The sequence below is a fragment of the Hyperoodon ampullatus genome (assembly GCF_949752795.1).
Source record: "Hyperoodon ampullatus genome assembly, chromosome: 6".
NCBI lineage: Eukaryota > Metazoa > Chordata > Mammalia > Artiodactyla > Ziphiidae > Hyperoodon > Hyperoodon ampullatus.
The window spans coordinates 116,824,949-116,836,005 of record NC_136919.1 but is presented as its reverse complement, the minus strand read 5'-3'; the positions used below and the strand labels follow the sequence as shown (position 1 = coordinate 116,836,005).

Here is an 11,057-nt window from a genome sequence, read left to right as displayed (position 1 = left end):
CTTTTATTAACAGTTGACCCAGAAGACGATGGAATGGCGGTGTGGACGCTGTACAGCCTCTCAGGAGGGACATGACGAGTCTGCCCACCACCCTGAATCAGCTTGAAGGTGACACAATTGCATCATTAGGATGTCCAGTTCAAACCCCTTGTATTAATATTGCATTAGGCTTTCCAATTGAGTCTTTTAAAAAAAACAAACCTCTCCCCCACTGCCCCTGCCCACCCCACCTGCAGCCCCACAAAGAAAACTTTTCTAAAAAATTTTAAAAGAAAAAGGCAGCTCTGGGCAATTCACTTTATCTTCCCCTCCCCCCGATGAAAAGGAAGATGATGCAAGCACAACAGAGGTTGGAGATGAGCAACACCCTCACTGTGATTTGCTTTGTTTCGCATGTCTGAGTGTTGGACGCAGTTCTGTGTACGGGCCTGGTGGAGAGACGCAGGTGTGATATTCGTAGATGTGTAGGGAGGTGGGTGACCAAAACTGGTGACTCCGGGTGAGGGACGGAGTGCGGGGGGCCCGAGAGGGAGCCCCAGGAACTGGCTGCCCCACAGTAACTATCACAGGCTCTTTTAAAAAAAAAAAAAAAAAAAAAGAAGGAGGAAGGAAGGAAGGAAGGAAGGAAGGAAGGAAGTCTCCGAATGTCCTCAGGTGTCCCATCCCCCATCCCTAAGCCGACGGCGGCCCTGAACTCTAGCCCAGGCTGGTGATGTTAGCACGGCCACCAGGGGGAGCCACGATGCGCTGGGTGGTGCGGCGGGGAATGTTGTCATCAATCTGGGCGCCTGGAGACGAGAGAGAGGATGAGGGTCAGAGAGAGAGCTACACGGATCCCTGCTCTAAACCGAAATCACATAGCTTGGGTTTTTTAAATTAATTTTTATGGAGTCCAGTTGATTTACACTGGTGTGTTAGGGTCTGCTGTACAGCATAGTGAGTCCGTTCTCCATATACATCCATCCACTCTTTTTTAGATTCTATTTCCATCTAGGTCATTACAGCGTATTGACCTATATGGGAGGTCCTCGTTGATGATCTATTTTACATAGAGTCGCGTGTATATGTCCATCCCAATCTCCCAACTTATCCCTCCTCCCTCCCTTTCCCCCTTGGTAAACCGTAAGTTTGGTTTCTACATCTGTGACTCTATTTCTGTTTCGTAACGAAATAACATAGCCTGGGAGAAAAAGTGTCAGGCCCATTCTTTGTCCTTCTAAAACCTCACCAAAAGTATAAGCTACAAAAAAAGGATGGGCCTCACGTGGCCTAGGAATCACACACTGAATAAAGCCATCCTTGTAGAAGCTAGTTGGATCCCGTACCTAAAAAGTAAAACTATACGTAAAAGGACACTATATTTCAGGTTTTTGAGCAACTCAGACTACATCCTGTCCCTATTTCTCAGTGATCAAATCGAGTGTGGCTTTTCCAGAGGTGCATTCTGTTCCCCTAACACTATCCATCCTCTGTGTAATCAAAGATAGGAGTCATGATATTGAATATAGAATATAGTTCCCTGTGCTCTGCAGTAGGACCTTGTTGTTTATCCATCCTATATGTAATAGTTTGCATCTGCTAATCCCAAACTCCCACTCCATCCCTCCCCCACCCCCCAGCCCCCTGGCAACCACAAGTCTGTTCTCTATGTCTGTGAGTCTGTTTTTGTTTTGTAGATATTGCACAGGGAACTATATTCAATATCCTGTGATAAACCATAATGGAAAAGAATATGAAAAAGAATAGATATGTATAACAGAGTCACTTTGCTGTACAGCAGAAATTAAGCTCAACATTGTAAATCAACTATACTTCAATAAAATTTTTTTTAAAAAGACAGGCGTCATGATGGTCTTTATACTTCAATGGCCTGGTGAAAGACAGCACAGACTGTACCATGCCCATGTTACTTTACGGAAAAACTAATTTTCATTATTTTTAAATTTTTTGAAAATGGGTAATCTGCATATGGCAACTTTCTAAAAACCAGTATATCTGACAAGAAAAAAAATATGTATATGCTTTACTGTTTCTTTAACCCACCATAAAAATTTAGATATGTATCTGTGACTCAAGGAACTAGAAAAGTAGGTTTTTAATCATAGGCAAAATGAAATACAGAAGTTCAAGTAAGGAAGCTCTAAAATCTGGACTCCTTCCTCTCACCTCCCCTGATATCACATAGTTTATCCAGGCCAATAGCTAACAATTATCAAATGGCTTGATTCTAAGCGTTTTACATGTATATTAAGTCATTTAATCCTCAGAACAACCCCAGGAGGTAACCACTACCATTATACCCATCTTACAGATGAGGAGATGGAGGCACAGTTCGAATCTGGGCTACAAAGTTAAGCTGTTGAAACTCTAGATTCCACAAGCTGAACCACTACAGTGTATGGCATACATGGGGGAGAAGAGAGCCCTAAAACACCACAATATCCTTTTTCACAATGGACATGATGCACTGAAAAGCTGTCCTCTAATATACTGGGTATGACACATAGTGTACACATCATGACATTATATGTGATAGAGACTCGTGTCAAGATTCTGAAACCCAACCCATCATCTGCTACGAATTATATCTCTAGTGAGTTAAATCTTTGGGAAGAATAGGTCTATCATTCACTTCCACTTCTTCTCCTTCTCAAAAGTGATGCCAGACCCACCAGCAACATGGAGCACAGCCCTGCAGAACTGGGCCCTGACCAAACCATAACCATACCAGACAAGCTGAATCCAGACTGATGCAGGTTCCGGACAGGTGGGGCCTGCTGCTTGGCCGGAGACGTCTTAGCCGAGGAGGCCGGAGTGACTGTCTTGGGTGTCACAGACACCTCACACACAGGTCCATCATACAGGCCACGAGGAACCCCTCTCAGCTCTGCCAGCTGCAAAAACACAAGAGCCCCTCGACTCAGGCCACATTCACAGAGGACGGCTCCCTGGCAACCCTTCCCGATGGGGAAGGAACAGGCGCCAGGATGGGCCGGTGACATTTGGGGATGGAGGGCTTTCTATGGTCAGGTACAGCAGGGACGGATGTCAGCATGAGGCAGGGCCCCTGGCTCCAGGGCAAAGCTACCCCAACATGGGTCACATAAAAACTGATAAACAGTTCTTCCTATTTTCTCCCAAGACACTTCACCTTAAACCCTGCAGGAATTCCCAAACATGCTGTGAAGAGGATCTGGTCTCACGTGCAAGACCTGGCTCCACACTTTCCAATCTTACTGTCCTTTAATTCCTTTACATTCCGACCCACTCCCTGCCTCACAGTCCCCAAGCACCAGTGCTGGAGACTGTTCACCACGTCCTGAATACTCTCTACATTTTCCATGCTCATAACATTCTCTCTACTTAATTCCCTTGTCTCCCTTCTTTGACTTACCCAACTTCTACTTAACCTTCAAGATCCAACTCAAAATGCCCTCTCCCCATGGCACTTTCCCTTAAGACTCCGCAGCAGCGGTTCCCTCCTCTGAGCCTCATCACACACTCTTCATGACAGCAGTCTCACTTCAATCTGGCTGGCTGCGGACATGCCTGACTCCTCCACTGGCATTCGGAACTCCAGGAATAAAAAGACTATGTCTCCCTTATCCATGAATCCTCTGTATATACCTCGATAGTCTGACTCAAGGTGCGTAGTGATTTGGGACTTGAACTTAATCCACGATAGAAACCATTCATAAGACCAGAGGTACTCACCCTGCTCCTTGCCTTGATACGCTTATAAACAAAGTCAGGGAAGGGCTTCCGGGGAATGTAGCGCCCAGAGCCTTCGGTGACATGAAGGGTGCCATCTTCCAGAACAATCTTCCCCTGGCTGATGACCACCAGCGGAGAGCCACGGCACTCCATGCCTTCGAAGATGTTGTATTCGAGAGACTAGAGGAAGGGAACACAGTAAACTTCAGAATCCACCCTCCATCCTGGCGAGATCTCCTCGATCTGGTGGCACCCATGACCCAACATCACTCGGACGAAAGAAAAGCCCAGAGATGAAGTCCCTCTCCTGACTGGCCACCCCACAGGACTTAATCTCTATGTCTTAATTCTGTCTAGAACACGGAATAATCTTTCCTACCTCTCAGAAATTTGCGCTTGTTCATTCCTGGGTTTCGGCACCAAAAAAAAAAAAAAATTGGGGGGTAAAAATAATTGAACAGAAAAATCGTATGGAAGAGCGTAAGGGTTTGTAAACGCCACATGAATGTAAGAAAATGATTCCTCGTATTAGCAGTGACTTTGTTCTCACTAACTCAAGCTCCAATCAGGTTAAAATCTCAAGAAGTCTTCTCTGACCAAGTTCTAAATTTAATCTTGAAATGAGCCATCCATGAGTAGGTTTTCCCACTGGTTTTCCAATCTCTTAAGAGATGTGGTCAAGCTGAAGTTCCTAAATGAAAGGACTGTGGTAACTCCAGAGACAGGCCTTCGATAAAATGTTTGAGGTTTAATTTCCCAACAAGGCAGCCATCCTTTTAGTTTCCAGCTTTTCACGGTGAAAGGGGGACGTATCCACGTGCCCTCTTGGAAACTATGTGAGGTCTCTGAGTGAGTTTGTTGCTGTGACAACGGGAAATAGGGACACTACAGTCGATGGTAAAACCTCAGCTCCTCCACTGCTCCTTCCCCAGATTCCAGACGCCTGCCCTGCTCACAGGTACACGTGGCCGGACCTGGAGAATGAATGGGCAGCTCCATCCATAAAGAGCAGCTGGGCTTCTGGGGAGATTCAGACCAGGTTATCACACTGAAGAGTCCGTCTGTGACTAGAGCTGCTGCACTGCCATTCAGGGTAACAACCCCTGCCTAGTGCAGAGGCTGGTGAGTATGGAGAAGCCCCAGGCTGGCTCTACAGCTCACATTCGACCAGTGGTGTTGATAGAAAAGGGCAACAAGGGGCTGGCAGCCCTACTCAGAGACTCAAAGGAGTAACGTGGAAGCTACTGAAGGAATGAGGAAAAGAGGCACCTGGGGGATGGAAGGGGTCTCTACACGTGGATTCCCGGGACCAAATTCCCGGGACCCAAGTGTATCCCCCACCCAAGCTTTTCATCGGTTCTAAGACACTCATCCCTGAAATGAGAATGTGTCTCACAACACATGGAGCTGCACAGACAGTGTCAGCCTAGGCTGAACCGAGTCCTTCCAGGGAATTGGGGTCAGCTTTTCCCACTGGCCTGGGGAATGACCACACCGAGGCCATTTTATGAGAAAGTCTCAGCCTCTGGTTTTTCTGGACCATGCAGGACTCAGACCACCAATTTGCCTGACTCAGTTCAGATTCTCAGAGGAGGCATTTTTGCCCTTTCTGCACCCAATGCCAAGGTCGAGGAAGGCAATATTCTTTGCCACCCTTTCTATCTGGCAGATCCACGTCTCATTATCCCAAAGTCAGCACAAGCTGGCCCTCGGCAGCACAGCATATTTTTAAAGGAGTCTTGCATTAGACTCCTCCTCCTGGGTATGTTTTCTTTCACAGCAGTGCCGAAACTAATGAAATATCTTAAAATCGGTGGCATCTTAGATCTGGTGAAATTCAGGAGTTGTGTGACTCCAGGCAGATCAAATTACCCCTGCCTCAGACCTTCAGTTTTCTCACTTGCCTCCCGCGCAAGGCTTATGTGAAAATGACAACACAAGAAGCATCATATGGGTGTAGATTACCAGCAGAGAATTCTGTCCACTCTGAAATGACCTTTGAAAGGGTCATCCTTTAAGGGGTGAATCGAGCCCCATCTCTTCCATGTTCCTGCACGGCTGTCAATATACAAGCTCCTCTTGTGACCTCCTGGAGTCATGGAGACAACTTTGGCCATGGTGCCATCGGCCTGGGGTCCACATCCCAGGTCTGCTATTTGCCAGCTAAGTGACTTTGGACAAATCCCTTGCACTGATCTGAGATCCAGCATCCTCATCTATAAGGGGACATGGCCCACCTTACAGAAATGATGCTAGGATCGCAAGAAATAAAAGGAACTAAGGCATCTAGCCCACTACTCAGCACTAAGTAGGCATTCAGAAAATCCCTGATTGACTGTCTGTCTGGTTTTTGTTTTTTGTTGTTGTTGTTGTGTGTTTGTTTTTGTGCGGTACGCGGGCCTCTCACTGTTGTGGCCTCTCCCGTTGCGGAGCGCAGGCTCAGCGGCCATGGTTCACGGGCCCAGCCGCTCCGTGGCATGTGGGATCCTCCTGGACCGGGGCACGAACCGGTGTCCCCTGCATCGGCAGGCGGACTCTCAACCACTGCGCCACCAGGGAAGCCCTGACTGTCTGGTTTTTTATTGCACTTTCCCAACAAGATTGCAAGCCCTTTAGTGTCAAAGACATCCTAAGACGCATATATTGAGTTTAGTTGCCTATAAATGACGGATCACAGTGCCCAGAAGAGCTTTGGGCCACCTCCCATTTTTCAAAGATGGAGGAACCAGTCCCACGACTCTAAGTGACTTAAAATTAACAAGTTCAATGGTCAGATCACAGCTCGGGGTGTTCAGAGCCTACTCTGTCAAACTGTGAGGCACTGAGACTTCGTCGCTTACCAGGTATAGACATTTTTAACCTCTATCCACATAGGTGTCCTAAAATGACTCCTCTGGCTGGATGCTTGGCAAATACAGGCAGAGACTTAGCATCAGGGCTGTCAACAAGAGTTAGCTAAATACTCCAAATTAAAGTTACTTAGCCCCATGGTAGGAAACACTGCATTACACGGGGAAAGCCTCTTGCTTGCGTTCTCCCAGATAATTAACGCTGCACAAGCATGCTTAGTGTGGGCTCTTTCAAACAGGTGAGGACGGGCAAGAGGCCCTTCTAGAAGTCATGATTTCCTACATGGGTTGCCTCGAGGTAACGCCAGGGCAGTGCTACTGAATGTCCAGAGGGCAGAATCTGTCTTCTCAAGTCATCACCCCTTTACATCCTGTCTTGCACTGGGTTAGGAACTCCAAACGCAGGCTCCCTAGCTAGGTCATCTGCAGCTTACATGAGTCCAGTCTGCCCTTTCCGTTACCTCTGGGGAGGGGGACTCTGGAAGGGAGGAGAAGCATGTTCTCCCTCTAACCCTGACCAAGAGGCTGCACACATAGTCTGGCAGGGAAGGGCCCTGGACAATTTTGGGTTCTAATTCTGGCTCCACCGCAAAATAGCTATGTAATGTTAGACTGGTCACTTAAGCCCTCTAAGTCTCCGTTTATTTATCTTCCCGATTGGGATAATAATACCGTCCCTTTATTGAGAAGGCCAAATGAAAGGGTGAATGGAGCTGTGATGCTAAATGCATATGAAGAGGTAGGTTCACCAGGCAGGACCCTAGGACCCCTGTCCATAAAGAAGCCAATTCTGGACCCCCGGGAGGTTATGATCTAAGTCACAAGTTGGTGCGGCTGTAAGGCTCTGCTGCATAGCTAAGCCAGCCAGTGGGGAAGAAGGGAAAAGCCAACTATTAATACTGAGAGCTGAGCAGCCTTCCCTAAAGGCACCCACCATCCTGGCACCCAAAGGTGCCAGGGCAGCTCAAGCCCCTCTGCCCAAAGGAGAAAGGGGACTGGGATTTGACCAAGAGCCCAGTGCTGTCCTGGAGAAATGCCAGAAGCCCACCCCTGAGCTGGCCCTTGGAGGAGGTGTCAGGACTTGCTGGCCCAGGCCACCTGGGGTGGGCAATCTAGAATCAGATTCCCCATTGAGCCAGCTTTCAATTTAGACCTTGATCTTGAAAAGCCTCTTCATTCACTAAGAATTCACTTCAAGAGTCATACGGGTTTCTGACATAAGACACTCTGTCATAGGCCCATTTCTTTTCCAAAGCTCTCCCTTTGTCCTTGGCCTCTCAATATTAAACACACACACACAATTTTTTCTATGAAGAACCAATGGTATCTACACCTCTACCTAATGCCCACTGACCTCGCAGAATCACAGGACATTCAGGGGCCTCGTCTAAACTGCTCATTCTCAGCTGACGAGCCTGAGACATGACATGAAGTCACCTGCTCAGGGTCCCATTAACAAGACAGGGCATCCCCAAGCTCTGCAGTCTAGACCGAAAGGCAAGAGACACCCCAGAACTGCAGATCCTAAACTCCTAACCAGAACAGCTGCCAGGATATTTCTTCTATTTCTTCAAAGTCAATTCATTCCTTTAGGACATAAGAGCATCTGCCTTTCAGGCTTTCGGACGACAACACTGACATGAGAAAACAGTTGCTTCAAAGAATAAAAGTGCCCAGTGGGCATCTCGGGAGTGGACATTTGAATGTTTTATTTGGATCCCTTGCACCAAGGGATGCCATGAAAGGTGCTGCACCAAACTATTAAAATGGAATGCTGCCTGACTTCTAGAACCTTCTGACGTCCAGGCATGACGCTGGAGGCTCTGAAGGTCCATAGATAGAGACTTCTATCCAGAGAGAGGCCCTCGTACTCCAAAGTGATAAGATTAACAGTCTTACTGACCTCACTAACAAAAAGGAAAGAGCTATTTTTTTCTCAGTAAATTGCAAGTTATAACATATCCTGGGGAAGAGTTCTCTCCTATCACAGTGAGGTCTTCTCATAAATCCTGAGGACTCTCCCTGCCTCCGTCCCTTTCTGTGACTGTAGTTCGTTTGGACTGGGTTCACGCGGCCTTACACTGTTGTGGGTCTTGGCAGAGATGGTTTTCACGCTGTCAGGGTCCCAGATGACCAGGTCCGCATCGGATCCCACAGCAATGCGGCCTTTCCGGGGGTAAAGGTTGAACACTTTGGCTGCATTGGTGCTGGTCACGGCCACAAACTGGTTCTCGTCCATCTTCCCAGTGACCTGAGGAGGACAACACACACATGCACAACATGCACGCACACGACAAAAGCAGACTAAAAAGTTGAAGGGTGGAATACTACTTAGCCATAAAAAGGAACACACTTGATACACACAACAACTTGGATACTAAAGGCATCATACTGAGTGAAAAAAACAACCACCAGCGGTCACATACCGTATGATTTCATTTATATAACATTGGCAAAATAACCGAGTTATAGAGATGGACAGACCAGGGGTGAGACGGAGATTCTTCCAAGGGTTAGGGGTGGGTGTGACTATAAAGGGGCAGTAGGAGAGGGGTCTCTGTGGTGACGGGGGACATCTCTGTCTTGATTGCGGTGATGGTTACATGGATCTACATACGACAAAATGGCACAGAACTATACACACACGTCGCACCACTGTCGATCTCTGGGTTTGGATATCACACTCTAATTATGTAAGATGTAACCATGGGGGAAACTGGGTGAAGGGTACACAGGACCTCTCTGTCCTATCTCTGCAAGTTCCTCTGGATCTATAATCATTTCAAAGTAAAACGTTTTTAAAAAAATTTGACGGGGCTGCAGGGCCTCTTCAGGAAACATCACTTGGCTTATGTCCTCTTCAAAGATACAGGCACAGACCTTGGCTCTTAGGCCAGCCAACACGGGAGTCTCAGCCGCCCGTCCCGGCAGCAAACCCTGGGTGCCAATCACACTCCCCATGTCCTGCCCTCCACCTTCTCATCTCTACCACTTGTGCCTCATGTCCCTTTAAATGCAGAATTTGAGGAGATGGATGCATTTCTCTGAGTTAGGAAACCTGCCCTAAATGCAACAGAAAAATGGGCAAAGGAAATGAGCAGGTAGTAAGAGGGAGAGAAAAATACAAATGGTCAAAAGCATACAAAAGAAATATACACTTTAGTCGGTCATTGAAGAGACTGAATGTAAAACAATGGGACACAAAATTCACCAATCAAATTGGTGATACTTTGGGTTTTTTGATGATAACACCAGTTCAGACCTGGTAGAAGTAACTGGGTAATGCCACATACTGCTGGCAGCATACAAATTGGTGCAATCTTTTTGGAAGGAATTTTCACAATATATATCAAAAGCCTTAAAACTATGCACACCCCTTGACCCAGCACTACCACTTCTAGAAATTTCTCCTACAAGCATCATTAAAGATGTATCCAAGGATGTAGCTATAAGGGTGCTCATCCCAGTAAGAAAATCAGAAACAACATAAGTGACCAACCAAAGAATTACAAATGAATTACAGTTCAGCATTAAGATGGAATGGTCTGCTCTTAAAAATCAAGTTGTTCAAGTATGTTTAAGGATGTGGAGACTTTTTCATGCTATAGGTTTTTTAAAAGATACGCTGCAAAATAGTATTCCAGTCACACACTCACACACACACACACACACGTGCAATCTTTCACTGGCAAAAAATGAAAGACATTTGCTAAAACGTTCATTGCAGTTGTATCTGAAATAGGGTGTCATAAGTGATTTTTATTTTCTTTTTGGAATAACGATACATAGTTTACATAATTGAAAAAATTCATTAAGAAACAGAAAACCTATTGTTATTACGTTTTAAAATACTAAAAATAAAAAAAACCAAAGATCCCTTAAAGGTCAGGACATGTTCAAAGCAGGCTGAGCCCAGAGAGTCCAAAAGACCATTTTAAGGAAACTGAGCCCATTTCCACGAGTGGATTAACTAAGTCACCAGGTTGCTAAGGAAGCTTTTTCTGGACTGATCAAGAGTCATATTGTAAAGACTGGTTTTTTTCCAGTCTCTACTGGTCCACAGATGATAATGGTGACAAATACATATGGGATACTTAGGAGGAAATGACCTCTGAGGAGTGGTCTTAGATTTCCAAACCTAAGAAATATTACCACACAAGTTCCAGTTTCTAGAATTCTCTCAACTGCCGTTTCCAGGCCTGCATGAGGCCCGGGGCCCTCGGATGAGGAGGCAGGAGAAAGCTGAGCCCTCCCCCTGCGTGAGACCATTGCCCCTTACCACAGCCTTATCCCAGATGACGGACATCCGCTCCTCCGTGCCATTGGTGCCTTCAGGGATCAGGGTGAAGTTGTCCTTTCCTACGGCCTTCTGGGCAGTGTTGAAAGTACAGTGGGCACTGCCAGTGACCTGGAGATCTCCACTGGAAGGAAAACATACCACTGGCTTTTCACTAATCGTTGACCTCAGATCATTCTTGAACGTACTTTTTAATG

The 11,057-nt window shown here is 46.5% G+C and overlaps 1 protein-coding gene across 2 annotated transcripts in view; it reads right to left on the bottom strand.

Annotated features, from left to right (window-relative positions):
* Positions 1–696: 696 nt before the first annotated feature.
* The window catches only part of DPYSL2 (dihydropyrimidinase like 2), a gene marked incomplete at both ends in the record, with an annotated part of 116,490 nt that continues 106,129 nt past the window's right edge, over positions 697–11,057 (bottom strand). For both annotated transcript variants that reach the window (XM_079706425.1, XM_079706426.1), the window contains 5 exons: positions 697–788; positions 2,729–2,894; positions 3,715–3,894; positions 8,644–8,814; positions 10,843–10,984. In XM_079706425.1, coding sequence (XP_079562551.1) covers positions 697–788; positions 2,729–2,894; positions 3,715–3,894; positions 8,644–8,814; positions 10,843–10,984 — 751 coding nt within the window. The remainder of the gene's footprint in view (positions 789–2,728; positions 2,895–3,714; positions 3,895–8,643; positions 8,815–10,842; positions 10,985–11,057) is intronic.